The following is a 23084-nucleotide window of genomic DNA, read 5'->3' as shown; positions in this document are numbered from 1 at the left end:
TTCTTTATATTTTGTTTTGTTATTTCCTGTTCTCTTATAGCTTCATTAGGTTTCCCAATTTTCTTTTTTTTTTCTAATTTTTTTGGGGTCACAGCATAACACAGACACTCAGAAGAGATCTCAGAAATTATCTGGTCTAACATATCTATTTTTTTAAATCCCCTATTTATTTTTTTAAATAATATTTTATTTTTTCCAAATATATGCAAAGATAGTTTTTAGCATTCACCTTTGCAAAATGTTGTGTTCTAAATTTTTCTCCCTCTCTTCCTCCGTCAGGCAGCAAGCAATCCAATATAGGTTAAACATGTATACAAATTCTAATTTTTTAAAGAATTATTTTCATCTTTAGACTCTATCTCCTTTTCTAATTGGCTTTTTTCCCCATAATTTTCTAGTTTTTCTTGAATTTTTAAAAGTTTTTACTCAATTTCTCTCACTTGATTTTAAAGTCTTTTTTGAGTTCTTCTATAAATTTTTTGGGCAGGTAGCCATTTAATGCTACTCTTTGGGGTAAAAGATTTTTTTTTTCAAAATTTATTATTATTATTATTATATCTTTTTACTTATAAAACATATGCATGGGTAATTTTTTCAACATTGCCTCTTGCAAGACCTTCTGTTCCAAATTTTCCCCTCCTTCCCCCTTAGATGGCAAGTAGTCTAATACATGTTAAATGTTAAATTACATGTTAAATGTAATATATGTATACATATCTATACATTTATCTTGCTAAACAAGAAAAATTGATCTAGAAAGAAAAAAAACCTGAGAAGGAAAACAAAAATGCAAACAAACAATAATAGAAAGAATGAGAATGCTGTGTTGTGCTCCATACTCATTTTCCATAGTTTACTCTCTGTGTGTAGATGACTCTCTTCATTATTGGACAATTGGAACTGGCCTGAATCATCTCATTGTCGAAAAGAGCCGCATCCATCAGAGTTGATCATCATGTAATATTGTTGTTGAAGTGTATAATGATCTCTTGGTCCTGCTCATTTCACTCAGCATCAGTTCATGTAAGTCTCTCCAGGCCTTTCTGAAATCCTCCTGCTGGTCATTTCTTACTGAATAACAACATTCCATAACATTCATATACCATAATTTAGTCAGCCATTCTCCAATTGATGGGCATACATTCATTTTCCAGTTTTTGGCCACTACAAACAGGTCCCTTTCCCTTCTTTAGTATCTCTTTGGGATATAAGCCCAATAGAAACACTGCTGGATCAAAGGGTATGCACAGTTTGATAACTTTTTGGGCATAGTTCCAGATTGTTCTCCAGAATGACTGGATCACTTCACAACTCCACCAACAATGTATTAGTGTCCCAGTTTTTCTACATCTCCTCCAACATTGGTCATTATTGTTTCCTGTCATCTTAGCCAATCTGACAGATATGTAAAGGTATCTCAGAGTTGTCTTAATTTGCATTTCTCTGATCAATAGTGATTGGAGCACTTGTAAAAGAGATTTTTTAAAAAAAAACTGTCCTCTTATGTGAGATGAACTGAGTGAAAACCCTCTCATAAGATTATGGCCTTAAATTCTGCTCTAATTGTGACTTGAGACTTTGTAATAACAAGTTGAGTTAGAGCTAAAAAGCTGGAGGTGTTTGTCTTTTCCTGCCAACTCTTGCTGAGGCAATTGGGGTTAAGTGACTAGCCCAGGGTCACACAACTAGGAAGTGTTAAATGTCCGAGGTCAGATTTGAACTCAGGTCCTCTCACCTAAGGGCTCGTTATCTATTCATGTGCTACCTCCCCTTTCCTACCAACTCTTACTCTTTTAAAGTCAATTTATTTTTTTGTTTCTGGGATAAGTTTCCATATTTAAAATATAAGCCTGGATTCCCCCAGACAATAGAAGAAAAAATCAAGGTGTGTGGTGGGGTTTCTGTTCCATTTAATCTAGTTTTATGGTCTGTATTTTGCTTTCCTTTAACTGAGTTGGTTAGGAGATGCTCTTTCTCAGAAGACTGTAAAAAACCCCTTCTTATTTTTTCTTACTCTTAGAGTCTCTGATTGTTTTTGTCATAACTACTATCCCACAAACTCTGAAGATGTATCCTAGTCTTCCCTATTCCCACAGTAAATTTATATAATTGGGTTTTTTCTTCTTTGCCTGTTCATTTTTTAAATAAGAGCCATTACACCTTTAATCACAGGGAAATGGTGCTTTTGACTTCACTTGACCTGGACCCCCAAGCCAAGAGCTCCACCCTCCTGCAAGGGCCACAGCCAGCAGCATCCCTGCCCCACTGCTTCTGCACTCACCTGGCAGACTGGTTCCTTCTTGCCCAAGGCTGCATTTCTGCAGCACAGCTGGGCCCGGTATTCCTAACCAGCAGAGGTCCACTCAGTCTTCTGGAACCCACACTCCTAATTCCCCATGTTGTCCTGTGACTCAGCTGAGTCCCTTTGAACCCAGCTAGCCCCAGAGATCCCCTGTTGCTCTTTCTGAGGAGCTAACCTGGGGCTATTTGCACTGTACACTGGTTAATTCTGGGCCTGAGCTTTCTCTTTAGGTCTTCTTGGGTTCTCCCAGGACCCTGTTCTTACCCAAGTCTTTGTGTTTTAGTAGTCTACATTCACTCTGAGGTACAATTTTGTTCTGTTTGTGAGCAAAATCTATAGAGATTGAAAATTTCTGACTTACTCTGCCATCTTTCCAGAATCCTCCCCAAGAACTATAGATTTTAAGGGAAAGAACCTATTTGGGGAAAATGATGTAGTCTGGGAGAGTAAATAGAAAGCAGCTTGAGATCTTATTGGCTTTTGGACTGCTTATATCACACGATTGACTTAGGTCTCTCAGTTGTTTTTCAGATGACAGCCAAGAAGTTGATGTGTTGAACTCATGTAAGATTTCTATATTCCAACTTCATAGATTTGGCCCAGCATTCTAACCTATAAAAATCTTTTGGGGTTCTATAATCTAATAATTACCCCTCAGAGAATCATGTCATTTGCAGATTTGATAAACATAATATCTAGACCCTTCTCCAAGTCAAGAGTAGAAGATTAAACACTACAGTTCCAATATAAATCTCTGGAAAATTCCAGTAGATGCCACCTTCTAAACTGTGAGCAGACTGTCAATGAATACTCTTGAGTCTGGATGTTCAACCACCTCTGAATCCATCTAATTTACCAGAATCTACTCCTTATTTTATTCATAAGGATAATTATCAATCCCTCCATGTTGGTTAACAGAACAGATATGCCATTCATGTTTTCTCAACTCTTTAAAGAATAAAATTATCACTCATGCAATTTTTGCCTTTCTCACCTTTTTAATACATTCTCACATTTTTTTAGAGCTTTTTCATTCACACCCTATTTTCTAGTTTTCCTAATTTCTTATCAATTTTCTTTTCTTTTTTCCTTTTCTTTTTTAGTATCTTCCTTCTTTAGTTTTCATTCTATCCTTATATTCTGATCCTTCTCCATTTCCATCTGCTCCTTTTTCTCTTCCACCTTCTTTCCCATCTCCTTTCCCTTCTCTTTCTTTCCCTTTTTAAATCCTCCCAAATTTTCCACCTTAGAATCACAAATCAAGAGCTAAAACTGATTGTCGGAAAGGACCTCTCACCTGAGTTTTTTTAATGATATTTTACTTCCCCTTCCATTACATGTGACAACAATTTTAATATATTTTTTAAAATGACAAGAATGAAACACTCCCTTTTCTCCAAGAGCTCCCCCTTTTATTTATTTTAAACTTAAATAAAAAGTAGGAAAAGAAAAGAAAAACATTGAAGAACATAAGAAGATTTAAAATATAAAGCAATAAATTACCATTTCAAGAAAGCCTATATAGTAGTATTAAACATTGTGTGTTTAGAGTTGTCCATTTTTTCTTTGCTTCCTTATAGGTTTTTTGTTTTGTTTTGTTTCTATTGTGCATTTTTTATTTCTTTTTCCCTTTCCTCCTCTGTAATGTTCTGGTTGATTTTCTGGAGGTCTCTGGGCCAGCCTCGGTTTCAGTTGAGTAATCACCATGAGAATAGCCAGGTAATAAAATCCAAATTCTTTATTATCTCCATCAAAGTCTTGTCTCCTTGCCTGGGACCCAGCCAGCTTTCTGGAGGCCCTCTGGAATGTGCCTTGATTTCTGTGGGGGAGGCAGGAGGACCACCACGATGGTCTCTGTCTCCCTGAGTCCAGGAGCTTGTGCACCAGCCCTGTCTTCTCCGAATCTGTCTCCGAGCCCTTCTGAGTCTGTCTCTGGCTGAGTTTGTCCCAGTTCATATGCAGTATTCTAAATATAAACCAATCATTATATCACTAGGGAACCATTATTTGTTATAAGAGTAAATCAATCATACTGAACTAGAGAACTATTAAACACCATGCTAAACTAGATAACCACTGTCTTATCAATTCCACGAAGTTAGAACCTTGTAAGAATCCTGGTTTCACAGTCTGGCCAATTAGACTCCTCCCCTAAGAAGACTACAATTAATGTGGGGAGATATATATACTCATACACACATATAAACATGCATACCTAAACATAGATATCTATAATCATATGTAGATATACACATTCATATGTGTAGATTCATATGTATCTAAGACCTGTACTATCTCTGTTTTCTGAAGGTGGATAACATATCTTTCTTTTTTTTTTCTTTATTTTATAATAACTTTTTATTGATAGAACGCATGCCAGGGTAATTTTTTACAGCATTATCCCTTGCATTTACTTCTGTTCCGATTTTTCCCCTCCCTCCCTCCACCCCTTTCCCCAGATGGCAAGCAGTCCTTTACATGTTGAATGGGTTGCAGTATATCCTAGATACAATATATGTGTGCAGAACCAAACAGTTCTCGTGTTGCACAGGGAGAATTGAATTCAGAAGGTATAAATAACCCGGGAAGAAAAACAAAAATGCAAGCAGTTTATATTCATCTCCCAGTGTTCTTTCTCTGGGTGCAGCTGCTTCTGTCCATCTTTGATCAATTAAGGCTCTCTTTATTGAAGAGATCCACTTCCATCAGAATACATCCTCAAACAGTATCATTGTTGAGGTATATAATGATCTCCTGGTTCTGCTCATTTCACTCAGCATCAGTTCATGTAAGTCTCGCCAGTCCTCTCTGTATTCATCCTGCTGGTCATTCCTTACAGAACAATAATATTCCATAACGTTCATATACCACAATTTACTCAACCATTCTCCAATTGATGGACATCCTTTCATTTTCCAGCTTCTAGCCACTACAAACAGGGCTGCCACAAACATTTTGGCACATACAGGTCCCTTTCCTTTCTCTAGTATCTCTTTGGGGTATAAGCCCAGTAGAAACACTGCTGGATCAAAGGGTATGCACAGTTTGATAACTTTTTGAGCCTAGTTCCAAATTGCTCTCCAGAATGGCTGGATGTGTTCACAATTCCACCAACAATGTATCAGTGTCCCTGTTTTCCCACATCCCCTCCAACATTCCCCATTATCTTTCCCTGTCATTCTAGCCAATCTGACAGGTGTGTAGTGGTTGGATAACATCTTTCATGAATCTAAGTCTAAGTCATCATTTCCTATACCACAGAAATATTCTAATCTTATATTGCCTAGTTATTTTAAATAGTCTAAAACAATATTGATTCATATGGCTGACATAGTATAGTTTTTCTATTTTTCTCTTGATTAAATCTACTTTAGATCACTATTACTACCCCTGCTTTTTCTTTCATAATAAATTCTACTCCTGATCTTTATTTTATTTCTGTGTATATCTAATTCCCTATCCCTCTTTATTCTTCTCTTTTACTTCTACCTGGTATCTTACCTTCCTATTATTTATTTTACTTCCACTCCAAGGATTCCTATCTTATCCTCTCCCCCCTACTCTTTCTCTTTGCCCTCTTGTTTCTGTCTGAATTTAGTAGACTTTTGTAGCCTTTCAAATATATATTATTATTCCTTTATTCAATTTCCATTAACCTACACCTTATCTATACCACCATCCCCTTATCTTATTCCCTCATCTTATTATTTTTTTAATAAATTTAGAATTTTATTCTCTTCTAAATGTATGTTATCTTCTCCAACCCTAATCTAAAAATCTCTCCTTTATTCTCTTCCCCATCCCTATCCCTTTATCTTCCTCTTTCTGAATTTAGAAAACTTACACCTTGCCCTATATATATGTATTGTTCCCTCTTTAGCCCATTCCCAATAAGAAGAGGATTCCAAAAATACTGGCCCCCCTCCTCCAACTAATTCCTTCATGAGAGATCTTCCTCTTGCACTTCATTTGTATAAGATATTTACATTTTCCTACACGGTTTTGCTTTTTAGAATCACATCATATTCAGTTCTACTCCAATCTTTCTTTCAAACTATTAATTTATTAATGACAATCTTAGACATAATGGTTTACATTTCCACATATAAAACATAAACAGTTTGTCCTTGAGTCCCTTCTAATTAGTCTATGATGTTTACCTTACATTTCTCTTAGATCTTATATGCCAAATGTTCTATTAAGTTCAGGTCTTTTTGCAACAAAATCCTAAAAGTCTGACAATTCATTGAATATTCATTTTTTAAAAATTCAGTGTTATGTTTAACTTTGCTGGGTATGATATTTCTTTTGCACTTTGATATATAGTGTTCCAGGACTTAGTCTTTTAATATAGTAATTGCTAAGTCTTATGATTCTAATTGTAGCTCTCCCATGTTTGAATTGGTTTTATTTTCTTGTTCATAATATTTGCTCCTTAACCTGGGGGTTTCAGAATTTGGCTATGATATTCCTTTAGGCTTTCCTCATAGGATCTCTTTCAGGTGGTGAGTGGTGCATTTTTCCTATTTCTACTTTCCTCTGTTGTTCTAACACTTAAGGGCAATTTAAAAATTTTTTTTCTTGTATTGTATTAAGATTCTTTTTTTGATTATAGCTTCCACATAATCCAATTATTCTTGTTTTCTCTTCTTGATCTGTCCTACAGATCAGGTTTTTTTCCTTATGAGATGTTTTACATTCTCTTCTATTTTAAAATTCTTTATATTTTATTATTTCTTGGTCTCATAACTTTGCTAACTTCCTTTTGCACAATTCTAATTCTTAAGGAATTGTTTTCTTTCTTTTCTAATTGGTTGACTTTCTTTTCATAATCTTGCTTTTCTTGGACTGATGTATTGTTTTTTTTTTGCTTACTCTTTCTCATTTGATTTTGGCCAGATGACTATTTAATATTGTTTTTTGAGGTAGGAGAGATTTTTTGAAAAAAATTCTCCTCTGAACATAAACCCTGGTCTTCTTTCTTCTCATAGTAATTTTCTGTAGTTGGCTTCTTTCTCCTTTGTCAACTAATTTTTAAAAAATTCATACCAGCTTGGTGTTGTATTCATCTGTAGTCCTGGGATATAGGGGATGGTGCCGGTGGCAATTCAGTTCCCCCCAGGCTTAAATTCCTTTCCTATAAAATAAAGGAATGGGAATACAAGATCTCTAAGATCTCTTTCAGGTCAAAGTCCTTTGAACCCATGAATACACTGAGACATATTTCTGAGAGGAAGGGGAAAGATGGTAGTTATAGTCGCAGGATTAGTATATTTTAGCTGGATAGAAACTAGTATATTTGATTTTTATTTTTTATCAGGTCTTGGGATACCCTAGAGTTAAGAGGACAAATCACAACATTGTAAGGTTTCATTAAAACATCTCACTGCAGCTGTGCCAGCTGGGATGGGCAGTTATTGATTATAGTACTACAGAGTATGAGTGCCAGGAAGTAGGTAAACTTTTGGCATAGGACAGCAGGTAGACTTCTGGCATGGGACCAAACAAGGAAAGGCCAGTCTTAATGCTGAGGTTTGTGGAAAGAGTTGTGGTGAATAAATTACTGAGTGTGAGAAAATCAAGTGAGAGTTTAAAACACCACACCCTCTTTTTTACCTAAAGTCTCCTTCCCTGAATACAATATGTTTATGGTAGGGTCTTCAAAGGCTAGAATGTTTGTAGATTGCTACCTTTGCATATGAAAGGAAGGCATTCAGAACAAATTATTTAAGATGAAAGGAAATTGTCTAGGAACACCTCCACCCACACCCTGTTGTTTTTGCCTTTTCCCAGCACTGCATTCATTTGCATGGGAGACTCGTGATTTTGGAGACCGGAGGAGTTAAGATTCACATAGTCATTTGTGGTATTTTGGAATGCAGCCTCTTAAAGCAAGGATGAGAAGGAAATGATAGTTGATCAAGTAGAAGGTTGGGACAAGGACCTTAATTCTTTTCATAATGATGGGGTGGGGGGGACCCTGAAACTGTGTCTCCTTTAATCTGTAAAAGAAGGATGATTTGGGGGGGTCTCAGGTTCTCCCCTGGGAAAAACATACCTTTCCCAGACAATGCTTTCCCCAAGTTAAGTGATCTCATTCAGTTGGAGATCTGGGCCTGATAATTTTATTCAATGGCTGGAAACTCCAAGATAAATAATCTCTTTTCAACTGAAGATCTAAGCCCGGGGCATTGACAACAATTGAGGGAATCTCATTCAATTTTGAATGAAAGCCCAAGCCTCAAATGGCTAATAAAAGGCAACTCTGAACCCTGAGTCTTTGCAGAAGTCCTAAACAGGATTATGCTTGCCAAGGAAGCTCCCTGCCAGGACTTTTGCCCACTGTGGGGATATTCTCTTCTCAATGTTAACCTTTGTTGCCTTTCTGACAGGACCTTGCCACTAAGAAGTCTGTCTTCCTAGCAAAGCTGACTTCTCACCAACAAATTCCTAATCAGGAGTTTTGCCCATTAAGAAAGCTACCTTCTTAGTGAACAATAAATCCCTTTTGCCATACAGATTTTCGGTTTGCAAATTCTTTGCATTGAGCCTGCACCAACCAGAGGGGATTCTCTACCCCAATTCTCGCACTTCTTCTCTACCACTAACTTCATCATTTGCACCTCATCAATATGAGTAAGTCAATAGAATGGACAGATCAAGTGCTTTTAGAACCCAAATAGCTGGCTAGGCTATGTTCTACAATATCGTATTTGAGATTTTCACTAGGAACTGTGAAAGAAGAAAAGAAAGGAGGGAGAGAAAGAGTAAAGAAAGAGAGGGATAGGAAAAGGGAAAGAGAGAAGGGTGAATATTTTACTGTTTGTCTTAGTGTATCTATTTCATTAGATGCTTTGCATCATATAGCTAATTAGTAAACTGGACATATTGCTGGTGAATGGGATAAACTCAGTAAAGACCTCTCATGGGAATGTGGCCTTGAACTATGCCCTAATTGTGACTTGAGACTTTGCAATAACAAGTAGAGCTTAAGCTAAAAAGCTGCAGGTGTTCAATTGTCTTGGATGAACATTTCCCCTCCCCCCACCTCTTAATTAGCATTTAAGTACTTCTTTTAAAGGAGATAATGGTTTTGGGAATTCAGGTAACAGAATTCTCTCATTCAAGAATATTTGCTGTATAGCAGTTCTCTAGGGAAATCTGAATTGAATTTGTAATTTACCAGTATTCTTTTGTTTCTGGGATAGATTTCTGTGTTTAGAATTAACCTTGGACTCTTCCAGACAATAGGAGAAAAGACCAGGGTGGAGAGGTGGGGGGTGGGAGTTGGGGCAGGGCTTTATTCATTCTATATAATCTTGTGTTTTGCAGCTTGTGCTTTGCATTCCTTTACTGACACTTTGTCTGTTGGGAGTTGCCCTTTCTCTTAAGATCATAATAAATCCTTTTTTGTGTTTTACCTTGAGAGTCTCTGATTTTAATTTGGGTAAGGATCCTTCTCCTACACAATTTGGGGGACTTGTCCAGAATATTTCCTTTTTGTAAGATCTTTCCATACCAATTCCTTGGGCAGTTGCCCTCTGGAGAGTTCTTTGGTGGTCCTTGGACTCAGTTCGGGAACTCCTGCTCAGAGTGGGTAAATTCCCAAAGACAGACACAAGGAGAAAGAAAACAAAAGTGGACTAGCAAAGATAGAGGATTAATTCTGCTCAGGAGACAAGCCAACTGAGACAAGTTTATCTAAAAGTTTAGCTAGCACCCCCCACACCCCCACTCCCTACACACACACACACACACAACACACACACACACACACACACACACACAACTGGGGCTTAAGTGATTTGCCCAGGGTCACACAGCTAGGAAATGTTAAGTGTCTGAGGCCAGATTTGAATTCAGGTTTTCTTGACTTCAGGGCTGGAAGCTGTGAACTTTCTAGGATGAGTCTCTTACTGTTATCAATATAAGATTACAGTCTATACTTATTTAGAATATGTGATGCTTGTGATTATTTGGAGTTTTGAATTCAGGTATGATGGATCATCAAACCAGTAATCCATCATCTGAAAGAAAAATACCACAAACTACTGAAATGAACACTGGAAAGGTAGAATTAATAAGACTTGCCAACTGATTGGATATGAGGGATAGGAAGAAGAAAGAGCTAAGGACAATTTTCAGATTTGGAACCTGGATGGCTAAAAGTCTGGTCTTGTCCTTGATGGAAATAGGTGGATTTGAAAGACAGGTGGGTCTATCCTGAATTGTTACAGATGGAGATTAATATTTGGGCAAAAGTTGGGAGGACAACCTTACCCTCCACTTAGGGTGGGATCTGACTCAGTTTCCTAGGGGTCTTCCTTTGAATAAGAACCCACTTGATTATTTTTGAATCTGGCTATGAGATGGAATTGTTATTGCATACAATTAGCTCAGGATGTTTTATCCTGTCATGTATGTGCTCTTAGGATGACGCCTGAAGGATCAGTTTTGATGCTATTATAATCACGTGTGTGCTTTTTCTTCTTATAGCAAATTTCTATAATCAGGGCAAGTTTTCAGTAGAACTTATGAGTACAATTCAAATATGTAAGATCTTGCAGTTTCCTATCTGAAAATATGTGGTCATTATGTCTTAAATAGGTAAGTGAATATTTGGCCAAGTCATCTATCTGTTGCTAGATGCATATATCTTTCTTTTAGCATTTTTATTGTTGCTGACTTTCCTGATAAACATTTTTATTTATTTATTTTTTTATTATAGCTTTGTATTTACAAGTTATATGCATGGGTAATTTTTCAGCATTGACAGTTGCAAAACCTTTTGTTCCCATTTTTCCCCTCCTTCCCCCCACCCCTCTCCCAGATGGCAGGTAGACCAATACATGTTAAATGTTAAAGTATTTGTTAAATACAATATATGTATACATGTCCATACAGTTATTTTGCTGCACAAGAAGGATCAAACTTTGAAATAAAGACATTTTCATTTATGAAAGGTTATCTACTCCAATTACTAGGGACACAAATGTTTGGGGTGATAGATGGCCCCAGAGGGGAGCTGGGGTACAGAATCCCAAGAATCCCAATTGGATTGCTGAATAGGCTTATTAAACCTCAGGTCATGGTTGAAATAATTACAACCAGATGACAAGGGCACTGGATTTGTTAGTAGACCAGGCCACTCAGACTAGAGAAGCAGTACTCTAGGATAGATTGATATTAGATTACTTGTTGGCTGAAGAAGATAGAGGTTGTGGGAAATTAAATTTTTGCTGTATGAAAATAGATGATAATGGACAGGTAATTAAAAAATTGCCAAAGAAATCAGAAAATTGGCCCATGTCCCATTCCAGACTTGGTCCTCACTGATGATTTATAGTGTGGGGTTTGTCAGGCACCAAAAGTTAGGGTTTGATCATGTGAAAAATTCACAATGGCCATTATCTTTGGCAGAATGTAGATTTATTTAGGAGAATAGGTTACAGACAAAATGAAGGGATATAATGCGCTGGGATTGGTAAATATGAAATAGAATTGGGAGAGCATATGAAAGATAAGTTCATCAGCGAAACTCACAATTTCCCAGTAGAAAGGGAACGACTCATGAGGTGGGGAAATGCCCTTAACTGACAGGCTAAATCCTGAAGGGGACTGAGCACCCTAAAATTTAGCTGTAAGGAGAAGTAGGATTGGGAAGCATAGTGGAGTTAGGGGAGATGCCATGTGATTATGTGGGAAGGGAAAAGCTGTCACAAGGCAGAATACTATGGTGGGCTGACCCTGAGGAAGATAGGCATGGGATGGCCCACAAGTAGGTTTTATAGGGAAAATTTAACCACAGGGACATGACTGGTATTTCCACAAAGGAAAGATTGAACAATCTGGAAGAAGTCCAGTTGGACTTGGAGTATTAAAAGGAGGAGTGTGGACCCCTCAAAAAGAGGTGCAGAAGGATAGGAGACTGAGAACAAGATGGTTGAGGAAATGTATTAAGAATGGTATGAGAGGTCTTCAAAGGTTAATAAAGAGAAGGGATTGTATGGGATAACCTGAATGAAGTGCTCTCATGGGAATGGGACCTTGAGCTATGCCCTAATTGTGACTTGAGACTTTGAAATAACAAGTTGAACTATAGCTAAAAAGCTGCAGGTGTTCAATTATCTTGGATGAACATTTTCCTTCCTGTCCCCTCCCCCCTCCCCCCCTCTTAATTAGCATTTAAGTACTTCTTTTAAAGAAGATGATGGCTTTGGGAATTCAGGTAACAGAATTCTCTCATCCAAGAATATCTGCTTGTTTAGCAGTTCTCTAGAGAAATTTGAATTAAGAGTTTGTAATTTACTAGTATTCTTTTGTTTCTGGGATAGATTTCCGTGTTTAGAATGTAAGCCTGGATTCCCTCAAACGATCGAATGGGGAAATCATTCAGGGTCTATATAATCTTGTGTTTGCAGTTTGTGCTTTGCACTCCTCAACTGATACCTTGTCTATTGGGAATTGCCCTTTCTCTCGAGATTATCATAAATCCTTTTTTGTTTTTTTACCTTGAGAATCTGATTTTAATTTGGGTAAGGGTCACTATCTAACACAATGATGACTTATGAGCTGTGTTTTGAAGTGAAATAAAAAAGGAACAATTAAATAAAAAGGGAAAGTGTTATGCTGAAAGATATCAATACTTAACTTATGAGGAATGAATAGCAGAGTGGCTAAAAGAAAAGTTAAATGAATTAAAGGGAAAACAGACAATGAAATTTTGATAAGGGGGAAGAAAAGGGACCTCATTTGTTCTTTCAAACTTAAGACAATCTAAAAGCACATTTAAAATTAATGTAGGGCCTTTAATAGAATTTTATAAAAGTTATGAATTATAGATGTTTAGTGATAATTGAATGAGAATAGAAATACACATACATATTTCTCTGTTATGTACGGCATCTTTACAAAACTGGTTATGGATCAGAGCATAAAAATCTCACAACTTCATAAAAGCAGAACTATTTAAATGAAGCTTTTACTATTTGCAATAAATGAATATCTTATTTGTAAAGTCCACTGAAGAAATGATTAAAAATCAATTGAAAATTAAATATTTTAATCCTAAAAAATAATCATGTCAAAGAACAATTGAAATAATAGATAATTTTATTAAAGATAATAACAAAAATGAGACAACATATCCAAAATCTTAGACTATATCCAAAGTAATTTTTTGAGGAAAATTTATGCTTCTAAACACCTTCAATAAAAAAGAGAGAAAGAATATGTAAATGAATTGGGCATGTAACTAGAAAATTGGAAAACCAACAAATTTTAAAACCTCATTTAAACAACAAAATAAATTCTAAAAATCTAAGAAGAAACGAACAAAAACAAAAGTTTAAAAAGTCATTAAATTAGTAAATATAATTAGTGGCTGGTTTAAAAAAACAATAGAAAATTTGGTTTTTAAAAAGGAAAATCAAATGAGTATCAAAGAGAAAATAAAGGTAATATTAAGGACCAGTTTGCCCAATTATATGCCAATAAAACTGTGTAACTACTTGGGAGGGCACAGAATTCTTCTAAAATTCAAAGAAAAACTGATTGCAACTTTAAATAAATTGTTTCATAAAAAAAAAGGGGGTCCTACCAAATACATTTTATGATTAAATATGATTTTGAGACTTAAACAAAGAAAAGTCCAAACAAAATTACTGACCAGTATCCCCAGTGAGCAAAAATGCAAATATTTTAAATATGACATTAGCAGGAAGACTAAAGTAACACATTACAAAGATATAAAATAAATCAGGTTGGATTTATAACAATAATTCAGGACTGGTTTAATTAGAAAAATCATCACAATAATAGGTAATATTAAATAAAAATGATATTAAATGTGGGAAGTTCTTGACAAGATATAACATTCATTCCTGTTAAAAATACAGGACTAAATAGACTCATCTTTGATTTGGAAAACAGTACTTATCTGAAACCAAGAGCCAACATTATATGAAATGCAGATATATTAGGTATCTTTCCAAGAAAATCAGGGATAAAATAAGGATTTCCATGATCACCACTACTGTTTGATAGAATGCTCAAATTTTCACTATTTGTAGATGTTTACTTATATAACTTTAGAGCCTCAATTAAAAAATAATTGAAAAAATAACTTCAGCAAAGTTGCAGTGTACAAAATAAATCCACTTAAAATCATTAGCATTTTCTATATAATACCAACAAAATCTAACAGGAAGAGACAGAAAATTATAGTGCATTTAAAATAACTATAGGACATATAAAATAATCTGGAATTTACTTGCTAAGACACAGAGGGACTACAAATATAACTAAAGACTATATGTAAAAAAATAAAATTCAAATAACTGGAGAAATCTCAATTGCTCATGAGTAGACTAAGCCAACATAATTAAAATCAAAATAGTATCTAAATTAATTTACTTTTCGAATCCCATACCAATGAAACAACCACATGATTATTTCATCGAACTAAGAAAAAAAAATTGTTGCGTTGATTTCAGTTGTGTCTGGCTCTTTGTAACCCCATGTGGAGTTTTCTTGGCAAAGATCCTGGAAGTGCTTTGTCATTTCCTTCTCCAGTTCATTTTACAGATGAGGAAACTGAAGCATATAAGGTTAAGTGACTTGCCCAGGGTCACACAGAAAGTAAATGTCTGAGGCCAGATTTGAACTCAATAAGATGAGTTCAACATTCACTTTTGCAAAATCTTGTGTTTCAAATTTTTCTCCCTCCCCTGCCTCCACAAACAGTAAGCAATTCAATAAAGGTTAAACATATACAGTTCTTCTAAACATATTTTCATTTTCGTCATGCTCCACAAGAAAAATCAGATCAAATGATGGACAGAATCAGCTACACCCAGAGAAGGAATACTGGGAAATGAATGTGGACTACTTGCATTTTCATTTTTCATCCCAAGTTATTTTTACCTTTTGAATCCAATTCTTCTTGTGCAAAAAGAAAACTGTACGGTTCTGCACACATATATTGTATATAACATATACTATAACATATTTAACATGTATAAGACTGCCTGCCATCTAGGGGAGGGGATGGAGAGAGGGGAGGGAAAAGTCGGAACAGAAGTGAATGCAAGGGATGATGTTGCAAATAGTTACCCATGAATATGTTCTCTCAATAAAAAGTTATAATAATAAAAAATAAATAAAAATTTAAAAAAAGAAAAATTAGATCAAAAAGAAAAAATGGGAAAAAAAACAAGCAACAACAACATATAGTTTGATTCACATTCAGTCTCTATAATTCTCTCTCTGAATGCAGATGGCACTTTCCATCCCAAGTCTATTGGAATTGCCTTGAATCATCTTATTGTTGAAGAGTCAAGTCCACCACACTTGATCATCACATAGTCTTGTTAATATGTACAATGTTCTCTTGATTCTACTCATCATTTAGTCTCTCCAGGCTTTTCTGAAATCAGCCTACTGATCATTTCTTGTAAAACAATAATATTCCATTATCTTCATGTATCATAACTTATTCAGCCATTCCCCAATTGATAATTATCCACTCAGTTTCCAGTTCCTTCCAAGTACAGAAAGGATTGCTACATACAATTTCTGCACATGTGGGTCTTTTTCTCTTTAATAATCTCCTTAGGATACAGACCCAATACAGACACTGCTAAATCAACAGGTATGCATACAAGTTAGGTATAGTTTCAAATTGCTTTCCAGAATGGTTGGATCAGTTCACAAGTCCACCAACAATGCATTACTTTCCAACTTTTGCCACAATCTCTCTAACATTTATTATTATCTTTTCCTGTCATTTTAGCCAATCTGAGAGGTGTGAAGTAGTACCTCAGAGTAATCTTGAGTTGCATTTATCCAACCAATAGTGATTCAGAGCACTTTTTCATATAAATAGAAATGGCTTGAATTTCTTCATCTGAAAATTGTCTGTACTTGAAGTCAGGAAGACTCGACTTAAAATCCTGTTTCAGACACCTTCTAGCTGTGTGACCCTAAGTAATACCTAGCCTCAGTTTCCCCATGTGTAAAGTAAGCATAATAATAGCAATTATGTCAGAGATTGTTGTAAATATCAAAAGAGATAACACGTACAAAATGCTTTATAAATGTTAAAGTGCTGTCTAAATGCTAGATGTTAATATTAACAAATATTTATGTAGCCTTTTGCACTTTTCAAAGCTTTTCCATGTATTTGCTTCTTTGATTCACACAATCTTCTGAAGTTTATTAACCCCATTTTACAGATGATGAAACTGAAAGTACAAAAAATAAAATTACTTGCTCAGGATTGTCTATTAATTAGGGGTCCTCAAACTATGGCCCGCAGGCCAGATGAGCTGCCCCTCACCCAGGGCTATGAAGTTTCTTTATTTAAAGACCCACAAAACAAAGTTTTTGTTTTTACTATAGTCCGGCCCTCCAACAGTCTGAGGGACAATGAACCAGCCCCCTATTTAAAAAGTTTGAAGACCCCTGAAGTAGTTGAGGCAGGTTTCAAACTCAGTTCCTTTCAGTGGTCTATCCACTAAAGAATCCACTATAGTCTTAGAAGAATTAAAAGCACAAAAGACAATGGAAAGAGACATTGTGGGCTTGAACATGTTCAAGTATGTTTACAATTACTTACTTGGGAAAAATTGACTATAAATAATATTACAGGGAGGACATACATGACTTGAAAAGGAAGTGAGCTGTTCTTTTGGTGAGAATTAAGGATGACAAGCAGAGATACAGAACGATGCATTTTTTTTAACTTAATGATATTCAATGACAAGGTCTACAATGCATTGGATGCATTGGATGTGCTTTATCAGCACATTAGACTCTGTGGAACCCAATGTTGATTCCAAATCTTCTGAAAGAGTTCCTAGGAAGTGACTGATTTGGGAGTCTTGTGAATAGTAGATGCTGTTCCAACTCACTACCTTTGGACCTCTGGGAGTTGTATAGGGTAAAATCTGTCTGTACCATTGGCACCTAAACCATTCCTGATGGGCCCTTCAGGGATTCCAATACCACAGAATCCTTTGTCAATGCTTACTTTTTATAAACAGAACTTGCTTATATGCTCAGTCAGTTGCAGGAACATTCTTCTTGGGTTTTGTTAAAGAGTGAAATCCATAAGAGGGAGCTGTATAATCTTGGGTTTTAAGGATGGCAATTTTTTGCAGGATCAGGAAATCATTGCATCTTAATTTTTGAAACTTTGCCACATAACTTTAAATTGCTATTATCTCACATGTAGTAAGCATACAATAAATGCTTATTGATTCTTAACTCATTTTTAAATGAAGAGCTATGTTTCATGCCTACAGGAAAAAACCCTTTGTTTAATTCCATCCACTGCCCCATGATGCCTCTATGGTAAGTAAAGGTAGAAAATTTTCTAAATTTAGAAAATATTCTAATTTAACACACACACACACACACACACACACACACACACAAACACAGAGCCTTTTTGTTTTTAATATTAATTTTTGAAATAAGTCACATTTTTTAAAATTCAGGAATATCTGGAAAGTGTTAGGCACAATTTTAGGAACCATGAACTCACTGAAAACCTTATCCTTAAATAGACTTACTGCAGAGGGCAGGGCTTCTTAAAATTTTTCCACTTGCAACCTCTTTTTCTCCCAAGAAATTTTCACAACTCCAAGTATGTAGGTATATAAAACAGATTTGCAAACCAAACATTTACTGATAAATCATAAACTTATTTTAAAACAATTATTTGCTATGCATATTTTATCATGTATTAAAGATGAAAGCAAATTTGCATAGTAATGAGATGGATGTGCTTTATTTATTTTTAATAAAACAAATATTAGTAGAATATTTGATAGTGCAACATCTTCAACGTTTTCTAAAGTTGATCAGTATTTTGGTATTTGGTGATCCCCACATTTAGATTCATGACCCCACAGTTTAAAAAGCTTTGGCCTGAAGTACAATCCACAAAATGCTTCTGGGTTAATGCATCTGTATACGGGAGAGACTTTGAGCCAAAAGCCACAGAGAGCAGGGAAGATATCAGAAGAGATAAGGTTATTGCTAGAAAAGCTACCACTAGATGGCATAGGGGAGGAACAGCCTAGTGTGCATTTCAGTAGGGAGGAAGTAGTAGTCCTTTTATATAGATTATGATTATGACATAAGTAATCGTAATCCTTATATTAACTAATTCTTCTTGCTACCTGGACTGTGATCTTAGTTGGTTCCACCCAATGAAGCAGTACAAATAATATAAGTGCTTTCTAAATTTTGTCATCCTACAACAAAGCCCCAGTTGCTCCATCCTAGTCAAAATTCTGCCTTTTAGTTAGTTCATCCTATGGCTTACAGCATATTTAGGCTCCAAAATATTTCCAATCTCATGAGAACAGTGTTTAGGTGTTTGTGATATCCTTCAATTAGAGATGATTCTTGGACATGCATGCCTTATTTAATTAGGTTTTAGCTCCATGTGGAATCACCTACCTACCTACCATGAAAAGTAGTGAAAAGAAAAAGCAGAGTGGTCACTTTTGGGGAATTCTTGGCTCCTTCTCAGTAAATTTCAGTGATGCATTTTGTTTTGTTATCTCCTTTTTACTATTGCTGAAGAAATATCCAAAGGCCCAATCTGCAGGATTCTACTTGCTTAGACTTATGCCTACTGCTCTCAGATCATTTGCTGACCTCCAACTCTTGGACTTGACTGGTTTCTAGCCTCAATTTTCTTATTTTTGATTGCTCATTTGTGGCAAAGGGGCTGGGATTTCTGGATCAGTGTTTCTTGTGATATGTGGATGCCTACCATTGGAAACAAATTACAAAGTAAAATGAAGGAATGTGTAATACCAATCAAAAATCAGATCTTTGGAAGTAAGAGATAGGGGAAATGAACAATTAGTAAATGATTTTGAAAAGTGAGATAGGATCTTCTTTATTACAGGTCAAAACAGCAGAATGGTAAGCTAGGGACTGAATTTCATGGTCCCTAGGCCTCAGTAAGAGGAACAAAGTTTGTGACCAGATCAGCAAGAGATTAACATGTGTGTATCAAAGCAGATGAGTGTGATGTTGGGACAAGTCTGGAAGAAAGGCCAGGGTAGTTTCAATACAATGATACAGGTAGAAGAACAACAAATACGAAGCAATGGACCTTTCTAGGCACAAAGCAAAGAAGCCAATGAAAAGGAAGAGACTGGCAATTTGACTCAGAATGAGTTAAACATATGTGAGACCTGCTTGTTCATGAGATCCAAGAAACAGAGATAGGAAAGCCCAGAAAAAGATTCACTTGGAGATTCTACAGAAAGATTTTTCAGAGGTTAAAGATTTTTCAAAAAATGTAGTAATTCTCTAAGTAATGTTCTTTTTACACAAGATGTAGCTTGGGATCACAAACTCAATTTAAATTCCACTGGTATTTTTTCTGTCATCTCCATGACCATCTTCTTTCCCTATGCAGGGTCCAGGGCCTCTCTACCTTCTCCTCTCTAAAAGTCTCCTCCCTCTTATTTCTTTGTAGTTTCCCAATCATCCATTAAATTTATTGCTATAATACAAAGACTACAAGGGATGAATAATATATTGAGCTGTTATCAATCAATAATATCTCAGGTCAAAAAACTTCCTTAGATCAACTAGGCCAGCAGATTCTCAAACATTTTGATTTTAGGATTCCTTTATTCTCTTGAAAATTTGAGGGTCCCCAAGGTTTTTTTAAAATTTATTTTATTTTCAATTCAGGGAACAAAACAAACCTTTTCATAACAGTATAATAACAAAGATGATTGTAAATGAAATGACAAATCTACCATATACAATTACTATTCCCTCCAAATATACAAAAGTTACTATGTAAATTTCTTCCCCATTCCTTTTTCTGTTTTCTTCCCACCCTGCCATTTGGAGACACACACACGTACACATATTCATAAACTTTTATTTATCAGTTCTTTCTCTGGGCGCTAGTAACATTTTTCTTCATGTCACTTATTTTTAACTTGGGTATTTGTAATTGTAAAAATAACGGTTACTTAGTCACTCTTAAAACATTGTTGTACTATATACAATGTATTCTCGGCTCTGCTCTTTCGCAAATTATTTAGTGCAAGTCTTTCTGTGCCTTTCTAAGGTCATTGAGTCATTTCTTACAGCATCACAACCACATGCCGCAACTTTATTCAGCTATCCAGCAATTGATGGCATTCCCTGCAATTCCCAGTTCTTTGCTACCAGAGAGAGCTGCCATAAACATCTTATTCCCAAAGTTATAATTACTCTTTGTGAATTTCCATCTTATTTTTACTCACTCTCTTCTTTCTCATTCTTTCTATCCTAATCCACCACTTCACCTGCCCCTCCAGTAGTTTCCCCAGGCTCGCAAATCCCAGCTCACACAGCCCTCTAAAAGCGCCTCCCCCGTCCTGCCCCCAGCTTTCTCACCTTTCTCCAAGTTCCCAACACTACTGTACTCTTCCACGTGTATTCGCAGTTTCCTCTTCAACCCGGAAGAGAGTAAGGCGCCAACAGGAGCAGAATTCCACCCACACCTGCTTCCTCCGAAATTGCTCCTCCTCTCACGCCCCAACTTTATAATACGATTGGCGTTTTCCCACCCAGTTTTGCTTTTTAGAATCATCCCACCATGCACAATTCAGACTGAGGTTCCGCACTTGGGCAAAGCAGCGAGGAGCTGGAGAAGTGAAGGAGAGGGCGCCGACGGAAGACCCCCAGCCCGAGGCGGGAGCCTTCCTCCAGTTTTCCAGAGAGCGGGGACTCCTAGGTCGTCCTACCTGGGGGGCCAGTCGGGATGCTCCTGGGGGACTACGCTTCGCACCGAGGCAGGAAGCAGCTGCGGCCTTCTGCTTCCCGCCACCGCCCCGCTCTTCTTCCTCCAGAGAGACGCAGCGAATAGGATGAAGGCGTAAAGGTACAACGCCCACAGGTAACGCCGCGCGACGTTCTTCCGCCGGCCGCAGACCGCCCATAGAGGCCGCTGTGGCCGCTAAAGTTGACTGACAACCGCATCCCAGTGCGCAGTCGCACTCACAAGCTCCTCCTTCCTCTCTCCTCGCCCCGCCTCCTCCCGTTTGGTGGCGGAAGGAGTTAGCCGCGTGTAGCCTCCCTGCCAGAGGCTATCGGAGTCGTCGCGGGGAATCAGCGGCTCCCCAGAGAGGGACGAGCCCTGGGCAGGAAGGGGGAGGAGAGGGCTCCCTGACGACCCTGTGCATTAACTGCGCCTTGAGGCTTGAGAGGAGGATCTTGCCTCGCCGAGGCTCGTCACGGAGCTGATGGGGGTTTGGCCTTTGACCGATGATTTGGCCCCTGCATTCCCCAGCCATTTCTCTGGGCGGGAGAAGGTGCCGGATGCCTGGAGCTTGGTTCCGGGCTAGCGAAGCCTCCTGGATCTTATTCTCTCTACTGTTGAAGCTGCCCCATTACAGCGGAAGGGGTGAAAACTTGAGAGCTACCCAGTTTTAAAGTCTGTGCAGAGTTGCTAAAAAATTATATCCTTTTTTTTCGTGTCTGTGTATCTGAAAGCTTAGGCAGAATCATTCCGTTATTATATAAATGTAGCACCCCTTCTCGTGGTGGCAAGTTGGGACGACTACCTCAGGTTCTAGGTACTGTTTTAGGGGTGCAAACATACTCTGAAAACTGACAAATTATTGCTAAGAACAGACTAATAAATCCTCAGAAAACAGACTCTTAAACAGACCTCAGAAGATCTTAATTAGTTCTATTACAATGCCATGTACGCCTCCTGAAGTGGGAAGAAAATCATGAAAATCACTTTATTTTTTTTTAAGCTGCTAACCATAGATTAAAAACAAACAAACAAACAAAAAAAAAAAACACCACTTGTCTTAGACAAAACCGTGCAAAGATGGGAGTACTGAAAATCAGAAAAAGGTAATTTTTCCTGTTGAAACTAACTTTCAAGAATATGTCAATAGAAATCCAGGCCAATCATGTAATAATATCAGAGAATCTTCATCAGATTGTAAAAACAGAACGGCAGAAACAGTTTGGGCTGTTCCGATGGGCCTGGAAGTCTTGTTCCCATTGCAAGAATTATGAGCTCAAGAAAAAAAAAAAATGGATATAAGGAAAAGCAGAATTGTTACAAAAATACAGAAATTCCTAGATGGAGAGGGAATATTGTAACAGACTTGTACCATGCTACACAATCAGAAAAGATTAAGAAATTTATTTAAGAGAGGAAGATAAACATGTTGTAACGGACTGGGAATTCATCTAATTTAAACCTCATTGAAAAGCTCTATGCTACAATCAGGATTAGCTTTAGAAATCTTCATAAAGTAATACTTCATAATACTTTAAAAATGTAAAAGCTAGTGAACTTAATGCCTTATCATGTAGAACAAGTAATTGCAGCAGAAAGACATTCTACAGTAAAAGTTCTTTAAAAAATATAAAAATTATAAGATACCATTGTCAGTTAATTTAGTTATTTTACTTTGCCCATTGTAATTCACATCCTATTATAGAATGTGGCCTTGCTCTAATGCTATTCTTATTCTGGTTCCCCCCAGGTTAGGCACCTCTTTTGGCTAAGTATAGTGAATAAGTAACTCTGATGCAAGAAAGCCATGGCTGTGGGGCCAAGAGGAAAAGTAGAAAGAAATCCATTCTTCTTCAACCCCTAAGAGAGAAGGCACTATTATCTTTCTTTTAAAAAAAAAAAAAGGCACTTTTGTTTGAACTGAGAGATTTCCATATACACAGAATAAAGGACTGCATATAAGACCATGAATCTTCATTGTGAACTACTTGC

The 23084-nt window shown here is 36.7% G+C and overlaps 1 protein-coding gene across 1 annotated transcript; it reads right to left on the bottom strand.

Moving 5' to 3' along the window:
• Positions 1–3327: 3327 nt before the first annotated feature.
• LOC127538677 (uncharacterized) lies at positions 3328–22040 on the bottom strand. The gene is made up of 5 exons (XM_051962438.1): positions 22033–22040; positions 21526–21715; positions 21336–21470; positions 21079–21290; positions 3328–4268 (listed from the first exon to the last, which is right to left on the bottom strand). The coding sequence occupies exons 1-5, from the start codon at positions 22038–22040 to the stop codon at positions 3848–3850; spliced, it is 966 nt and encodes a 321-aa protein (XP_051818398.1). The 3' UTR covers positions 3328–3847.
• Between the last annotated feature and the right edge of the window lie 1044 nt (positions 22041–23084).

Source organism: Antechinus flavipes, chromosome 5, assembly GCF_016432865.1.
Source record: "Antechinus flavipes isolate AdamAnt ecotype Samford, QLD, Australia chromosome 5, AdamAnt_v2, whole genome shotgun sequence".
Taxonomy (NCBI): domain Eukaryota; kingdom Metazoa; phylum Chordata; class Mammalia; order Dasyuromorphia; family Dasyuridae; genus Antechinus; species Antechinus flavipes.
Note: the sequence above shows the minus strand (reverse complement) of the source record. Positions and strands in the feature narration are given on the sequence as shown.

Coding starts and splice junctions, on each gene's coding strand:
- LOC127538677 (XM_051962438.1), bottom strand. Junction 21,471..21,525: donor TCCTCCTCTCAAGCCTCAAG/GCGCAGTTAATG, acceptor CTTCCTGCCCAG/GGCTCGTCCCTCTCTGGGGA. Junction 21,291..21,335: donor GAGAGAGGAAGGAGGAGCTT/GTGAGTGCGACT, acceptor AGTCAACTTTAG/CGGCCACAGCGGCCTCTATG.